This window comes from Pseudochaenichthys georgianus, chromosome 17 (genome assembly GCF_902827115.2).
Source record: "Pseudochaenichthys georgianus chromosome 17, fPseGeo1.2, whole genome shotgun sequence".
NCBI lineage: Eukaryota > Metazoa > Chordata > Actinopteri > Perciformes > Channichthyidae > Pseudochaenichthys > Pseudochaenichthys georgianus.
In genome coordinates this window covers 31,509,492-31,527,942 of record NC_047519.1, presented here as the reverse complement: position 1 = coordinate 31,527,942, position 18,451 = coordinate 31,509,492, and the positions used below count along the sequence as shown (strand labels likewise).

At 41.7% G+C, this 18,451-nt stretch overlaps 1 protein-coding gene across 2 annotated transcripts; it reads left to right on the top strand.

The window, feature by feature from the left end:
* The first annotated feature begins 3,120 nt into the window (after nt 1-3,120).
* On the top strand, nt 3,121-18,225 carry nadkb (NAD kinase b). Of its 2 annotated transcripts, none has more exons than XM_034105165.2 (12): nt 3,121-3,316; nt 5,294-5,580; nt 5,687-5,770; nt 6,255-6,384; nt 7,506-7,614; nt 9,531-9,616; nt 9,881-9,983; nt 10,440-10,612; nt 14,108-14,207; nt 14,309-14,466; nt 16,110-16,192; nt 16,282-18,225. In XM_034105165.2, exons 2-12 carry the CDS (start codon nt 5,306-5,308, stop codon nt 16,439-16,441), a joined length of 1,461 nt encoding a protein of 486 aa, XP_033961056.1. In that variant the 5' UTR covers nt 3,121-3,316; nt 5,294-5,305; the 3' UTR covers nt 16,442-18,225. The 2 variants fall into 2 exon arrangements, with proteins under 2 accessions (XP_033961056.1, XP_033961057.1); XM_034105166.2 differs by lacking the exon at nt 3,121-3,316 and adding an exon at nt 5,071-5,178.
* The last annotated feature ends 226 nt before the right edge of the window (nt 18,226-18,451 follow it).

The window sequence follows — 18,451 nt, the reverse complement described above, 5'->3', positions numbered from 1 at the left end:
GCATCTTAAAAGTGCTTAATTTTAGATCAATCAAATAAAGTGTAGCAGCTTGAGTTTCCCTTTTTCTTTGTTAACCGTTTCACATCATGACTTAACTGTTTCAGACGATTATAGAACAATATCAGTCTTTACACATAACAATTGAACAGTGTTAAAGTTTCTCTTTCTTTCCCTCTTATATTGCAGTCCCTCACTCACTTTTTTTTAAATTCAGTGTGAGAATTGAGCTGGAGCTTGTCCTGCCAGGAGTTTGTAAATCTGGGCCGACATGGAGTCAGGGCCATTCTCATTGGTTACAGTGATGCAAACATAGGTATGGGGAAAAAAGAGAGAACTATTCGAAGCAGAAAAAAAACAGCGTAATATACCATCTGACAAAGGCCTGTGCTATAATGCTTCAATTAACTGACTATTCTACTCAGATCAATAGGAGACAGAGATGTTATAAATCAAGGGTTTTTATTATTATTTACAGCAGGGGTGGTGGGGACCTTTTTCATTCAATTTTTACAACATCCTCGAGGGCCGTACAAATGATTGAACTCAGCCTCTGCTTAAAAAAACTAAAATCACAGCCCATTCATTTCGCCTTACATGCTGTGCAAAGAAAAAGCAACCTCTTAATCCAGATATCTCACCATGACTCACGCATGCATGCACGTGCACGGTGTGACATGACCACCAACACAGAAAGATATGGACACAAGATGTGTGCAAATGTATTTAGTATCCTATCCATGTGAACATGATTTAAGTAGAGGGGGGACCTAACCTCCTCTAGGGGGGTCCGGGGGCATACTCCCCGGGAAGATTTTTTTTTTTAAATATTGAAGTTAAAAGCATCAATCTGGTACACTTTGAGAGCAACATGAAGAGATCTATGGATACATCTCTCAACACCCAGATGAAACAGAACTGTAAGCATATTTTTCTTTTTGGATATTTTACAAATCACTCCCCTTTTAAACTCTATTCCTGTTATTTTTAACAACTTTTTTGTTACTGTCATATAGTATTTTATACCTGTTTTTCATTTAGTCTCATTAATAACTATATTGATCACATCAAGGTGTGCCTTAACCTCACTGAGCTGAGGTTATTTGAGCCTCTCAGGAGAGAGCTCTCTTCCACCTGGTTGTAGAAAAGCTCTTTAAATTCGTTAGCATAGCTAGCTAACCAGATGCTAATAACAACAGATCGCCACTGTGCTTACAACTAAAGACACAGCCACGCAAACACTGCGGCATGTATCCGGCTCCTTATGGGTATTGCAATATTTTAAGGGCTGGAGCGGCGTTCCGGTGCTCTTTGTCAGCACCCCCAAAACGAAAACTCTTCGGTTCTCCACAAATTACACAAGTCACCCAAATCAGCGTTAAAAAAGCGGGAGGCGCCGAAAAATCCCCTATTAATGTATTGATTATAGCTCCGGGTCCGTATAGGTCGGCGTCTGGGTCCGGATCCGGACCGCGGTCCGCCTGTTGCCGACCCCTGAGCTAGGTGAAACAGACACCACAGATTTGTTAGTTGGGGACTTTGTCATCGTAAAATTTCAAACCAAATGCAAGTGCTACAATTACATCGGAATGGTTGAGAAAATTGACGGAGATGAAGTTAGTGCACGATTTCTCCGAAGAATCCCGGGGAGCACTGCCAAGGTGAAACCCACTTTTTGTTTCAAAGAAAATGATGTGGCACTTTTCCCACAACGTGATGTGCTGAAGAAGCTACCTCAACCAAAAAAGGTTGGAGGAACTGCACGGAGGGAGCAACAATTTACATTTCCCTGCAACCTCAAGGGGTGGAATGTGGAGTAGCAGAATAAAAGTAGGCCCAGTTGAGAGCTCATTGTAGGCTACATTTAAAGTTCAATTTACCCTGTTTAAGTGGTAAGATGTATGAAATTGTATCTTTTAACATGTCAAAAAAAGAAATCAATCAATTAAATCGAACTTTATATTAAAATATTTGAAAAACTAAACTTGTATTTGGTAAGTTGTTCATTGTTTATAGTTACAATTAAGATTGTTTGTAGGTATGCCCAGGTTTAAACTAGAACAAATGAATTGGTCAATTTACCCAACAGTGGTTCAATTTACCCCCTGACCTGGCTCAACTTACCCCTAACCCGGGGCAAGTTGAGCCACAATACCACTTTTTTTGTACAAGTAATATTTTCACTGCCCTTGATCAAATATTCATTCTTATCATTGCCATTGATAGGGGACATCCTGAATTATAGGTGTGTGCTTTCATTTTTACTCTGTGTCATTTCTCCTTGCTTAGAGGACAGCATGACTAAAACTTTCTTTCACACACACATACGGATTTTGGGCCGAGGGCGACACCGTACTTCCGGTATCTGTCATTTCACGCGAGGTGCAAACAGAATATCATAGTCTATTGCCTTAATCAATATAGTCAACTCTAAAATACCACATATATGCATTGGCATGATAATATTATTGTGACAAGTTTGGTATTCACCTGGTGTTTCCAGAAGATAGACGTAGATGCTGCCAAAATCGACCGAAGGCCACTTTCGAGAGTCGTTTTTCCATAGGCCTACATCTGCAGGCAGTCTGTAAGGGCAATCGGACAACCCACACAGCTCTAGTTTACGCTGGTAACGACCTAGAGCGCACACCCCTCAAGTCCAGAGATGTAATCCGAAGACATGCAGCGATTTCTTCGGTCGTTAATTCAGAAAAAAAACCTAGTGCGCTCTACCTGGCTACGTTAGCTAGCTGTTTATATTAGCACCTCCAGGATATTAGCACCTCCAGGAAAATGGCGTATTTATATATATATATATATATATGGCGCGCGTTGCATTGTCGGTAGCTCGTGACGTCACTGTGTGTGAAAGAATGGCTCAATTTACCCCACTCTCCCCTACATAATACTCTTCTATTTTTAAGATTAATGTATTTTTTATCATAGACTGTATATATAAAGATTGTTATGCATGGTCCTTCACTGTTCAATAAAGATTTTTAGATTTGTTGTAGAATTGTTTCCCATCATATTGGCGGAAATGTCCTGCCATACATGGGATTGCTTCAGCGAACAGGGCGCTGTTCCTTTAACTGAGCGCCGGCTCTGCGCAGAGCTCAGCCCGCAGTGACGACTCTCCTGAACCGCTCTAGAAACATCTCTGCACCACTCGGGTTTTACACATAGACTGGTTTTACACTGGGTTTTTAGCCTTTAAACCTTGACGACAATGTCTGTCTTTAAAGACACGTGTTTATAGCGTCTAAACACACTCGATGAAGTAGAAGCAATATAAGCATGTTTTCTTCTTTCTGACAAAGTAAGGCTCCGTTTCCTTCACAGGTTTAGCTAGTTTAGCTTTTTGCTAGGTAACTTCTGCTGTCAACATATAACGGTTATTTAAATATGAGAGCCGTTAGTTTGCTCTTTTCTGAAGGTTAGTCATTGTTTTACTGTTATTTACGGTTGTTGTTAAAAAGACGGCTATCCCTCTAAAACTTAGTCCAAGGTCAAACTGTTTATCAAAAATTGGAAAGAAAACACGTTTGTATTTTATTTGACTTATTACACCATGTTAATACTAAAATGTAGTGCGTAGATATTTGTTTAATATAGGATGCGAAATTGGCAGACAGTTCTCTCAAATATATATATCTTCTCTCCGTTTTATTATTATTCTGAAGATTTTTCGATTTTGGACTGGCAAAAATATATCACCTTGGAATGCTAATTTAAAAAATAATTATCTGCAAATAATTAAATGCTGAAATTAATAACTGGTTGTGGCCCTTGTTAGTTTACGCCGCTGTTTTGATTCATTTTAGTCGATAGTTCAAGTTATGTTCGACTGTTTTCCATAAACCGTATAAGCAGATCAATAGACTGTTTGATGGAGCACTGCTTTACTAACAGCTTTAGTGATTAATACATCGACTTTTTCCTGTAGGACAAACATCAACCCTTATGAACCCAAAGGTGACAAACACAACTCATCCAGTGTGAAACAATGTTAGCCTATCAATAATACATCTTAAACTAGGTTATTTATTATATAAGTATAGGGAAATTATAGTTATGTTAATAACCAGTTAAGCTGCACTTTTTCCCCCAAGTTATTTACTGATCATTAAGTATATCAAATGTCAGAAAATACTGAAAATGCCCAGTATATATTTCTTCCAGAGCCCAGGTGATATCTTCAAAGCGGTATTTTGTCTGACCAGCAGTCAATATACAAAAATACTCCTCTGACAAGTTATACAGTATTTACGTCTCCTATCCTTTAAGTGATTGTAGTGTGTTATCTACAGTAGCTGACGGTCGGCACCCCCCAGTTTGGAGAAACAGACATTAGTACCAGCACAGGAGCAAAACAGTTTACTTCTGTGGACGTTACATTATATATATATATTAGTTATTATGTTAGAAGGCCGTTTCATAACGGGGAACTGAAGCTGTTATCAATGCTGTCCAAAGACACCTTTGACAAAAAAGCAATTTAGCTTTGAAGATCAGAGCAGATTTGGGTCTACTCCTTCTTCAATCAGTTAGATTGTAGTTGTGTTATTGTGAGACTTTGTTAATTCAAAGTTCAGCTGGTACTCCTGTCTGCTTCTTCAAAACGGGGGTGACCAACATCTTCTCTTTACTCCACTTTCTGTGGAGTACCTTGACACCCCCACTTTGACAAATCAGATTTGCCCTTTTAAAAATCTTTATATAATCCTCTCAGTTGGTTCTCTTTGAGTTGTCGAAACATCTTATAACCAGGGAAGGCGCATTTGCAGAGAGAGAGAGAGAGAGAGAGAGAGAGAGAGAGAGAGAGAGAGAGAGAGAGAGAGAGAGAGAGAGAGAGAGAGAGAGAGAGAGAGAGAGAGGAGAGAGAGAGAGAGAGAGAGAGAGAGAGAGAGAGAGAGAGAGAGAGAGAGAGAGAGAGATATAGATATAGATATAGATATAGATATAGATAGATAGATAGATAGATATAAGAACTGGTAAGATAGCAGGGTTTCCCACACATAGACTTTACTTGGGCGGGCGGGCGGGCCGCCCAGGTATATTAACGGCCGCCAAAGTATAATTCGCGAGCTATTTAGGTTTAATTGTTTTAATCCGTCGGTGAGCACGACGGCATCTGCGATCCTCCCCCCCCCGTTCATAAAGTCAAGTACCCCTCAAAAGGTCCGGTTTATTTCATTTTAAGGATGCGCACAAAGCAACATCTCCAGGTGCTCCTTTGAGAACCAGGGCAAAAAAGTTATGTGCACCCCTGCTTATAACAGTTGATTCTGTGTAGCTTCCCTAAAGCATGGAGAGCTCAGAGTCCGGCCCATCATCGGGGCCCTTTGCAGCGCCGGACAGAGGCACGGAGCAACCCTCAGCATCCCATAATCAGCCCTCCAAGCACCGGGAGCACCCGCCCAAGTCACCAAGGAGACGGCATAAGGGGACGAGGTCGCAGCAACGGGGGGTCGGTCATGAACAGCTGCTGTGGGAGAGTGAGCGGCTGAGGTTGCCAGGCCAACAGGAGCACCTGGAGCCCTCTGGCTCGGCGAGCGACACAGCGGAAAGCTCTCCTAAGAGGTTTGCACTGCAGGTTGCCAGCTGGTCGGCCGTGCCTCTGCCACAGCTCTGTTGCCCGGGACGTGAGCTGTTGACCTGTCCTCATTTTTTTCCTCCATCCTCACAGGAGAGCCCACTTTCTACATGGACCGTATCCAGCCACTCACTTCGGACCCAAAGCCTGTATTCTTCCCAACCCAACTTCAGTCATGTAAGCATGAGGGTCGAACTTTGTATAGTGTTCACACTAATTGAGATTGCTGTGATTGGGTGGCTAACAGAACATAAGACAGATGCTAGTTTTCACCTGGTCTAACGAGTGTTTACCTGGACTTGATCTGAAATCAGACATGAAATTATCTGCACAAAGCCTGTGATCAGCCATTCAAAGGAGGAGAGACACAAATGGTAAAGAGCGGAAGAAATTTATAGTCTGATGTTTGGAGTTTGGACCTCACTCCCCCTAAACTGTTAATGAATGACTGCCGCTGCAGATGTATTTTTACTTTACTCAGAACATGATGTAAGACATGGTGGCATTTGACTTTATTTGAAAATCATCAGGATCCAGCAAACTAGCTTAAAGTAGCAAGACAATGTAACGGTCAACTTTTTGGTCTGTTTCTGTGTCTAACGTATTGACACTGACACCGAGTGTTCGTTTACTCATGTGTATGTGTGTTTTCTGGTCTCAGGCACATCCAGGACCCGGCCAGCCAGCGGCTCACCTGGAACAAACCTCCTGTCAACGTTCTTGTCATCAGGAAAATCAGAGATGAGAGCCTCGTCGATCCTTTCAAAGAGCTCTGCAGGTTTCTAGTGGAGGTACTGGATTACAAAATATCTCCTAGTATTTTTGACAAGATTAATGTTTTATGATGTTAATGTGTTATTGCAGAGGCGGACTTTGGGATCTTAAACTAAAATGAAAACTGATTTTTAGTTTCACTTTGGGGCAATAATAACACTAAACTAACTTTAAATAACACTAAACTCAAACTGTAATTACCTCTTCATCAAAAAGAGAGATAAAAACAGCACGACTTTGATCTACCAAAGCTGCAAGGAAGATTGTGGTGATGACAAAAAAGTGAATTAACCTTTCTGAGACATCTGCAGCAACATGACAAAAATGAAAATAGATTAAACAAAGTAAACTGATGCTCTGAAGAAATGATAGACACACAAAGTAGTGTTTCAGGGTTCCTGCAGATCTTAACAAGTATTTAAAAGCCCAACGGTTTATAAGGGCCAGCAAGATCATTCATAACAATAGCAATTCATAACATGGGCAGCTGACCATGTTATGCTGACAATCACTAAGACGAAGGTACCATAAAGCTTTTATCTGCTATTGAGAGTTATCATATCTTGTAGCTAATCTCGCACACTGGCTTTTTTCCGTAGAAATCTTGGAACAATTTCTCTACGTTTCATGTCATGTCTGGTATATTAAAATGACTTGAACCTAAACCACATAACAACCAGATTTACAAAATAAAAGCTTAGCCGACTAGCATGCTACAGCTGACAACAAAGACAGCATGAGCTGACAAAACTGTCTGGTTCAAACGATCAAGTGTTATTGTGTGTGTATGCAACATTAACAGCTGTTTGTGTACCAGGGCATATCGAAAGCACGTTGCAAACCCCAGTATTGCCAGAAAACTGTTTCCATGTGAACTGAAAAATGATCTAACTCTTAGAAAAACAACCCAGGAAATTATTCAGACATGTAAGGTTACTGTCTGGTCTGATGACTGGTCAAAACAAGCGGCTCTCTGTGTAACGACACTGTCTGAGCGAGCTCATGTATTTACATTCCAGACAGGCGGCGTCACATTAAAGCACACATGTTGCCCTGTGCTTAACTTCATCACAGAAACAGTGCTTTTTGGAGATGTCTGTGTGTGTTTTGGCTGCCGTCACTAAAGCGTGTGTTTCAGGAGAAACAGATGATGGTGTACGTGGAGCGCAGAGTAGCAGACGACGCTACGCTGTCGAAGGACGAGGCGTTCGGATCCATCCGCAACCAGCTCTGCACCTTCAGAGAGGGTGAGGCCCCACAGTAAACACACAACCAGTATAATAAAGTAGGCCATTTTATATAAATATTCTGGTTTTTATTTACTATAAATATCTAGTCGTCATGTGATTTAAAAATAAAATCTAAATTATATAAACATTTAAAATGACAGTTCACATGCTCCGTGTTATGCATGGCTGCTGCACCTCGCGGGAGCGTGCACAGCGTAACGCCAAAACTCACAGACATTTCAATGATCTGTACGGCACAGTTAGGTTTGGAAACGGTATGATTTCCTTTTTGGAGGGCATGCATAACACGGCATAACACCGGCGCCTCGCTGCGGGGAAACTTTGGCGCTGTTCCGAGTTTGTTCTAATCTAAAAAATGACGGACTGCTTTCAGATTTCATTGTCAAAAAAAATCCGTCATAGACGGAAAATATTCGGTTAACGCGACCTCTGATCAAGTCTGAAGCCACAGAGCTCTTCTGTTACCGTCCTTTTTCTTAGAGGAAGTCCAGAAACACGTAACTCTGGATTTGTTTTAATCTTTGAGGAGCAATAAACGACACAGCAGCTTTTTGGCATGATACAACTATTATTTTCCGCCTCGCTCATGAGAGTAACAGCCGGTGTTCCGGTTTAACTGGTTCCCCGATCAACTGGTTGACAGATGTGGGGGCGTGGCCTTCGACTGAAATACACATTTCGATCGCTTCTTCTGTCGTTTACATAAATCTTTTGGTATATTTGGCTGGATAGGAACACTTTGATGCACATTCAGTACCAGTGTGTGAGGTTGTGGTTACGATGGCGATATCCGGACGCGAACAGCGAGGACTACAAAAAGAAAAACGAGTTGACATGGGCATGTCTGTTCAAAACATTGCGAGCTCCAATAAATCATTTAAACCAGCTATTGTTGGCAGACTTATTACTGAATATCGTTCTTAATGTGATACCAAGTCCATCTGAGACCTGTGTACACCTTCAGACAGCCTCCAAGTGAAGCACACGTTGTTTACTCACAGTTTGAAAGCAGCGTGGAGAAGTCTTCAGCTGTGTTAAGCTGTGATCCGCTCGAATAAATCCTTAAAACCAGATATTGTTGCCCGAATTATCACTGAATATCATTCCTAATGTGATACCAAGTCCATCTGAGACGTGTACACCTGCAGACAGCCTCCCAGTGAAGCGTACGTTGTTTACTCAGAGTTTGAAAGCAGCGTGGAGAAGTTTTCAGCTGTGTTAAACTGTGACCCTCTCAGGTAAACTGTGATTCGCCCAGGGAAAATGGGATCCGCCCAGATTAAACTGTGTACATCTTCTGTGGCTATCTACCAGCGATCATGTTTAATATGAAAGACACACACATATACATCCCTTATAAAAACGGCATTCTGCAGCACTCATCCAGATCACATGTGACTGTTAACTCGTTTTGCAAAGATAGCAGCAGAAATGTCATTGCTGCATGTGCAGGGATATTTAGACTTTAAAATGCTGATGGGTCATTAATCTTGGTCTCGGCAAACAATATTAGGAATCTTCTATTCCAACTACATAATATTCAGTGTCCATCGACATGAAAATAACAAAAAAGTTCATGCTGGACTCAAACCCGAGTCCCAACAGCGAAAGTCACTCCAGCCCTGCACGTTATGAGTGCGGCGGGGATGTAATTTTCGCCCGGAAGTGACGTAGGTGTTACTCTCATCTATGGGAAAATAATTAACTACGGTCTTTAATTGTCTTATGTTGCTCCTCTTACACTCTTAGAATAAATGAAATGTATTATGCACAACTGGCAACACACATATGCTATCTGACTTCTGAAACAAGAACTTTTACAGTACATTCATGAATTAAATCAGATTTTGAGCATACATAATGTCGGTAAATAGAAAATGATTTGTTGATTATATCGGTGTTTTTTGTTTCAGGTTACGATGATATCTCTGACTGCATCGACCTGATCATCTGCCTGGGTGGAGACGGGACTCTGCTCTACGCCTCCTCTCTCTTCCAGGTAATCACTCTTTGATTGACGAAGTCAGATGTCTAAACATTTTATACTTCAAACATAAATAAATGAAGAAATATCCATACATACAGACTACATACATTCATGATGTCTATGTCCTTGACTTGTGCTTTCACTCTCCATATGAAACATATTTTAGAACACAATATTTCCTCTATAAAGACCGCTCTTTAAAAGTAAAAAAACCTAAGCCACAGAAATTGCACGAGTGATCTGATGTTGATGTCTGGACTGATATTCTTCCTGCAGGGCAGCGTGCCTCCGGTCATGGCGTTCCACCTCGGCTCTCTGGGTTTCCTGACGCCCTTCAAATTCGAGTCGTACAAGACCGAAGTGGCCAAAGTGTTTGAAGGTAGAGAAGAGCATTCCATGAAACATGAATCGAGATGTAAACGCTCCTTTTCCTGAAAGCTCAAACCTAGAAGTAAATCATGCTCATGACACAGATCAGAGGAGATTAGATTTAACTTCATTGTCATTGCAGAAAATAACATACGTCAGTTTAGCACCTAACCAGAGCATATTTACCTATGTAGCATGTGTTCAATAGTGAGATAATGTGATTTATATGCAGTAAGGTATACAATATAGTATGGGTTGAGATATATCATTGAGCTTACGTTGCGTTTTAAGACAATGCAAAGCAGCCAATTAAAAAAGCGTCCTCCCCAGTGTAAATGACTCCTATGTATACACAGTATGCACAGTGCTATACCTAATTATATATATCACTACAGACTGTGAATAGTGTGTATTTGAATGCCACGTGAGTGCTTAAGGTGTCAGTATGTCTGTGTTTGGACTTCAGGCAATGCAGCCATCACTCTGCGCAGCCGTCTGAAGGTGAAGGTGGTGAAGGACATGCTCCAGAGGACGGGCCAGCAGCCGAGCAGCAGAGAGACGCAGCAGCAGGAACACAACGGACTGCTCCCTCACACACACACCAACAGCGAGGCCGGAAAGGTCACCCTGCAGCTCCAGGTGAGGACCCTGAGGAGCAGGTAGGAGAGAGGAGGCCAGGAGCTTATTGAGCGGAAAGATAAATAACTGCAGGGACTTTTACAGGGGAACCATTTCAGGTCCTCTCAACCCGACGACTTGATTTAGTTTATTTTCCAGGTGCTAGAAGAGTCCCTGCCCCGGCCCACAAACTATTAGTATGCAGTGCTTATTAGTCAAACAATAAATACTGTACGCTTCTACAACTTGGTATACAGCTTAATTCACACATTAGGAGGCACTAGGAGAGACTAAAGTCAATATTAGAATGACACTCTGGCTTTTCTGCTAAAGTGAATTGACCTTAAAAACAAACTTCAGCTTTTCAATTAATCTAAAGAGAAAGTAAAATGGAGAGAGGGTAAACAAGCTGAGAGGAGCATGGATCAGAGCAATTGGCTTAATGCTCATGGCTCTCAGATGCAGGGAAAATGCAAACATGGATATGTAAGCGAGCGTTGGGGTGCTGTGCAAAGAAAAAGGCAACCCTGTGTGGTATTAAACCAAACACCTGATCGGTGCACTGCATGTTACTACCATGTGGCAGCCACTAGCGAGAGGAACATGATGATCGTACTGGGAGAGCCCATCAATAAGCAAATATTGCCCCGACTGTTTTAGATACAGCATGTTGCCATGGTGTCACCGTTTTATTCCATCTAACTCTGCCTTGACTTCACCCCTAATCCTCATCCTCCCGCCTGTTAGGAGAGAACCTCCCTCTGGGGGGAACACAGGGGTGCTAGCCTTTTGCAGACCATTGGCACAGAAGACTAATAGGGCCTCTTTAAACAGGGATGTTTAAAAGACGATTTATAGTTCTTCACTTTAGCTTGTGTGGGTCTGAGGTTGAAAAGGGCGATTTGTTGTTGTATTTTGTCCTCTTCATTCATTCTTGATCACACCCGGAAAATGATGCGTGTGTGTGTGTCCGTGTGTGTGTCCCTAGTTTTCCTGTTTCATCCTTGGTGCTTTTGCATGGATCATAAATGTGTAGCGAACCGTGTGGCCATGGCGACAGTCATAATAAAGCTGCTGGCTGCAGATTTGTACTGAAGTTCTGTTGAGCCAGTTGCCATGGAGACCGTGGCATCAACAGCATATTCAGTGAATGGATATTTAATGAGCTCTGACGCTCCTCTGTCTGACACACACACTCCCTAACTAAACAACTGCCTCACTGCCACGAGACACACGCTCACACACACTGCTGCAGTGAAATACATTGTTTAGTTACAGAGCAACATGCACACACACACACACACACACACACACACACACACACACACACACACACACACACACACACACACACACACACACACACACACACACACACACACACACACACACACACACACACACACACACACACACACACACACACACACACACACACACACACACACACACACACACACACACACACTCCCTAACTAAACAACTGCCTCACTGCCGCGAGACACACGCTCACACACTGCTGCAGTGAAATACATTGTTTAGTTACAGAGACACATGCGCACACACACACACACACACACACACACACACACACACACACACACACACACACACACACACACACACACACACACACACACACACACACACACACACACACACACACACACACACACACACACACACACACACACACACACACACACACACACACACACACACAGTAACTCCTGCGAGACACATGCTCACACACACTGCAACTAAACAATGTATTTCACTGCAGCAGATACACACACACACACACACACACACACACACACACACACACACACACACACACACACACACACACACACACACACACACACACACACACACACACACACACACACATGCAGGCTTTAACCAACAGTTAGCTCTCATGACGTCATGTCTGCTGCTGCAGGATGTTGGCTCTGCTGCTCGGCTGTCGTCAGGCAGACGTCACACTCAGCTGCAGAGCTCTGAGGGGGGGACGGGGACGTGCTCTGTCTGCAGCTTGTCGGCACGACAACATCTTTGAACTGCTTTTACTTTCCTGCTGTAATGCTGGGATGTAATGCTCTGCTGCTGCCTGAGTTATTGTTGTTTCATATTTATTTATGTTTTATTTACTGTCTGTGGAAGGAAAGGCTTGACATTAAAACTGATGTTTGGCAGAACTTGTGGACAGCACATCTAACATCCACAATGTAATAATAATAGTGTGTCGAATGTGGAGTAGAAGCCAAACACTCTAGCACTATATATTTTGATTTTGCCATATAATATTTTTAAATGTTATACATGGTATACATTCTGCAAAAGCTGCTAGGATATGATATATTTATGAGCTACTCTGTCTATAATTTAAATGTTACTGTAGAAAATGTGAGAATAAGGCAAGTTTATTTATATAGCACCTTTCAACACAAGGCAATTCAAAGTGCTTTAAAACAATGAAAGACATTAAGAAAATGGCATTTAAAAACAGTCATTAAAAAGCAAAGATAATAAAATAAACATTAAAAGAAAAAATACATGAATAAAAGTTACAGTGCAGTTTAAGATATGAATATATCAATTAATAGCAGCGGCAAAAAGAAAAGTCTTTAGTCTGGATTTAAAAGTAGTCGGAGTGGTAGCGGACCTGCAGGTTTCTGGGAGTTTGTTCCAGATATTTGGAGACCTGCAAAGACACCATTACAGTCGTCGAGTCTACTGAAGATAAAAGCATGGACAAGTCTTTCCAAATCCCGCTGTGACATTGAAAATAAGGCGAAACTAAATATTTTTGATAGCTTGTAAAACAGCTTTCACAAAGGAAGCGGGGTAAAGTGGATCCTCTGCCAGGAACAATGGAAGGAGACGGTGAAGGAAATCTATATAATGGAAAAACTGAGTCATCCTCTGAGATAACAAGAAGCACGGAGGGAAGAAAAGTGGGAGATTTAGACATTATTCAAGGACAATGAGAAGAGACTAGGACATGGAACACCATTGTGTTCTTATACAGCACAGCAGATATGTGTCTTTATCATCTCCACCAGAGAGCTTGTTTCAAAGTGTTGTGCTTGTTTCTTAATTTCTTTTTTAACAGATATTAATGACATTGTGCACGTTGGTGTGTTTTTGTTGTGGATAGAAACACCATGTGGATTGTATAAGCACTTTATTATCAATCAATGTATTGATCAAACAACTTATCATGGCAGTTCAGCTCTGTAAAAGTTTTGCTTTTGTAATAATATGATATTATTTGTATTGGTTGCCAAATTCACATATTCTGCATATAAACTGTATTTGTCTATTCAGATAAACATGTGAAAACCTTTACAGCATTTGGCCTGTAGATGGCACTAGAGTAATGTTCAACTTTAAATGGTACCAAGTCTAATTTAGATTTGTACAGATATTTAGATGTTACTTAGGATTTAAACATGGACACGTGTCACCATATCTGCCGTTAAGAGTCCAATTAAAGGGGTGTGTGTTCAGGTGTTGAATGAGGTGGTGGTGGACCGAGGCCCCTCCTCCTACCTCTCCAATGTGGACTTGTACCTGGACGGTCGCCTCATCACCTCGGTGCAGGGAGACGGTGAGAGCAGTCATGTGACCCCCAGCTTCTGTCTCCCCGTAGATATGATGAATACATAATGTGACAAATGAATAACTCAATGTCCCCTCTGCGTCCTCCAGGTGTGATCGTGTCCACGCCCACAGGCAGCACAGCCTATGCAGCCGCAGCCGGAGCCTCCATGATCCACCCCAACGTCCCCGCCATCATGGTGACCCCCATCTGCCCCCACTCGCTCTCCTTCAGGCCCATCGTGGTGCCCGCGGGGGTCGAGCTCATGGTGAGAGGCACACACTGAGATCCTTGCATGGTGTTTACAGAAAGGTGACAAACAAAAACCGTAACCAACAAAATGTCTTAGAAAGTATTGGGTCAACATCATCCCCAAATGATCAGAGGTGGGAAGTAGTGGAGTACGAATACTTTGTTACTGTACTTAAGTAAATGTTTCTGGTATCAGTACTTTACTCCACTACTTATTTTTCTGACGACTTTTTACTTTTACCTCTTACATTTTTAACACAAATACCTGTACTTTCTACTTCTTACATTTTTTCCAAACAGGCTTGTTCCTTTAGTCTGAATGTGTGTTTGGTGGCGTGATCATTATTATTTAGAGTCATTGCGTGCCTATTGATTTGAACACGATCCGTGTATCCATCATTTCCTGGTCTTTTCTAAAGAAGAGGGACCAATGGAAACGTTGCCGTTGTTCAGCATGGAAACATTCATTAGCTAACAATGACATTATTGTTCTATTAATATAAAGGGAGGTCAGGTACTCTTTAAAACAGCTGGTAGTTATGGGTACTTTTTACTGAAGTACATTTCGAAGTCCATACTTCTTTACTTTTACTTGAGTGAAGAAGTTTAGTCAGTACTTCTACTTTTACCAGAGTATTTTTAAACACGAGTATCTGTACTTCTACTTGAGTAAAGGATGTGTGTGTACTTTTACTAAATCTCTGCAAATTATATTTCTTATTTGAGTGTTTAGTTGTTCAGCTGGGTTGAGATCATTTTGAAACGATATAAAGATAATACACTTTTTTTTGTATGGTATCTTTCATGCAAGAAATACAGCTGAGCACGAAGGGCTTTAAAGTACGGGAAAGTAGAGTTTAAAACACGGATAGATTACTAAGTTCATGGAAAATAAAATAAATAGAATACAAAAATATAAACAGAAAAAGGTTTCAATACATAAATTGCATTGTATAATATGGACATTAAAATCCACTGAATAATAAATAATGACCTCAATACAAATCAACAAAAAATAAACAGGCAAATTACAAACAAATGTCAAATAATAATCTTAGTCTAAGACTTAAAAGGCCCAGGATCTTACTACTGTGGGGGAAACTTCTGAAGCACTTGGAGTCAGGACTCAGAGAGAGACACGATGGAGAGCTGGAGCTTTGATGGCAAACACTGACGTTTTATTCGGAGCTTCGGCCGGAGAATTCACAAGACATGTCACGGGCCACGGTTTGACCACACAATCAATTCTGAAGAACCCTCCTGTAGCTCCAGGTTTTAACGTTCAGAGTGTAATAATCAACATTCTTCAATAGATAGACTAAACAGCTGAGGACACTGAATCACAGTTGTTGTCGCTTATGGCTCGGGGTCATCTACACCCCGAGAAGGATGTGTTCCAGGTGTCCCACAACAAGAACTATCTCAACAGAGAGTTGCCCGGTCACAAACTGGCAACATCAACAATATGCTAGGGCAGCCCCTCCTTGAGGGAGATAGCATGCTGGGCATCTGCGTCAGAGGGCGAAGGAAGACATGCAGGGCAAATGATTCCCCAACAACTAAGGCATTTTTATTTTAAATATTTCCATGGACACTTTTTAGCAATGCCAGCACCTTGTTATAGATTAAAAAGTGACCGTGTGTCCTCCTCTCCATCAGATCACCTTGTCTCCCGATGCGAGGAACACGGCCTGGGTGTCGTTTGACGGCAGGAAGCGACAGGAGATCCAGCACGGAGACTGGTAACGCTCACTATCATTGGCCTGTTCCATCATACAGATTAACGTTACTCACTTTAACATTCATTTCCTTCTACCTTTCCTCCGAACAGCATCAAGATCACTACGTCATGTTACCCCGTGCCCTCGATCTGCTGCCACGACCTGGTGTACGACTGGTTCGAGAGCCTCGCTCAGTGTCTGCACTGGAACGTCCGCAAGAGGCAGGAGCGCCTGGCCGACGTCTCCGACTCCTCCGACACAGAAAACTGAAGGGTTGAGTTATTCTCTGTCACATGTTTAAGTCTGCGCTCTCCAACACCACCCAGGACCTTTAAGTTAGAGCAAGTGTGTCTAAATACCAAATCAGTGTTGAACAGTCCTTTGAATAGCATGTGTGTATTCAGTATTTTATACATTTGAGAAAGCATCTCATGACGTTCCAGTACAAACACCATCTGTAATTGTATCTGCAGCTTACTGGAAGAAAGCATGTTACTCGCATAGAAATGGGGAAGCAATACAATCACTAAAAAGGTTGCAATATATTTACATCATTATTTGATTATTCAGTGTTTTAGACATGGAGCATTTCATATTGAATATAATGGTTATTTTCGAAGATCCAGGCTTTACTGGCATACGCTTGGGGGATTATGGGTAAAAAAACAGCGATAGATTGAGAAAAAGGACTGCAAATATAAATGTGTACATACAAGATTAAAGGATACGTGTATTTAAAGGTGGGGTAGGTACATTTGAGAAACCGGCTCGAGATACACTTTTTGTTATATTCCATGGAATGCAGCTGGCCCGGCTAAACGGATTGGATTGCCGTCCTGTCTGTCACCCTTCCATCTCGTGCACGCACAAATGTATCTCGTGCCGTCATTGGGCGTGCCGTCATTGGGCGTGCCGTCATTGGGCGTGCCGTCATTGGGCGTGCATTGCAGCAGTACTTCAACGACTCGCCAGCAACAGACGGCCACTTTCACCAGTCTGCTGACGCCATGTGCGCGTTCATGTGTGTTGGAGGAGGTGCTCTGTAAGGAAGTCTGAAGGAAGGGGCGGATTCTTTTCGGCTGTGTCCTTTCAAATTTTAGTGCACTCGAGCCGGTTTCTGAAACTTACCTACCCCACCTTTAAAGCCTTATTTATTTGATATTTATATACACTGAACAAAAATATAAACGCAACACTTTTGTTTTTGCTCCCATTTTTCATGAGATGAACTCAAAAATCTAAAACATTTTCTATATACACAAAATAACCATTTCTTTCAAATATTGTTCACAAATCTGAAAAAATCTGTGATAGTGAGCACTTCTCCTTTGCCGAGATAATCCATCCCGCCTCACAGGTGTGGCATATCAAGATGCTGATTAGACAGCATGATTAGTGCACAGGTGTGCCTTAGGCTGGCCACAATAAAAGGCCACTGTGAAACGTGCAGTTTTGCTTTATTGGGGGGGTCCGAAAACCAGTCAGTATCTGGTGTGAGGGGTAGGATTAGGGTTAGGGTTAGGGTTAGGGTAATGTTGTGAATTGAGTGGCCCATGGTGGTGGTGGGGTTATGGTATGGACGACGAACACAGGCCACTCGATTCACAACATTACCCTAACCCTAATCCTACCCCTCACACCAGATACTGACTGGTTTTTCAGATTTGTGAACAATATTTGAGAGAAATGGTTATTTTGTGTAAATATTTTGAGTTCATCTCATGAAAAATGGGAGCAAAAACAAAAGTGTTGCGTCTATATTTTTGTTCAGTGTAGATGGGTGCTTGAAAACACTGATCCTTAATTTCTATTACTGAGTCAGCCGAAGACTACAATCAAATTTTACAATTCAAAGCCGACTTCCTGTTCATCCTAACAGCAGCTGTTTACGTTTAAATACATATGCTGCTCTCTCATCTTCTCTGCCCAAGTTCTACAGGTTAGATTGCATGTTGTAGAAGAATACAAACTAAAATGAGGTGAAGACACTTCTGCCAGTCATGTTTTCATTTTCATGAAGCTGTTACTGAAGGGGAAATAAAGTTTAAACTTGTTTTGTGCTGTCGGTTCTTTGTGTACACCTGTACTAAAACTGCTCTAATTCTTATTATTAGACAACGTGAAAATAAAATGAAGTACTAAATGGTTCAAAATAAAACCAGTGGGCCGAGTCCTTCATTGAGTTTGACCAGAAAATACATTTGTAGGTATTTTTTGTAGGACATACTATACTATGACATCTTATGACATTTTTGAACATGCTATACTATTACTTTTTTG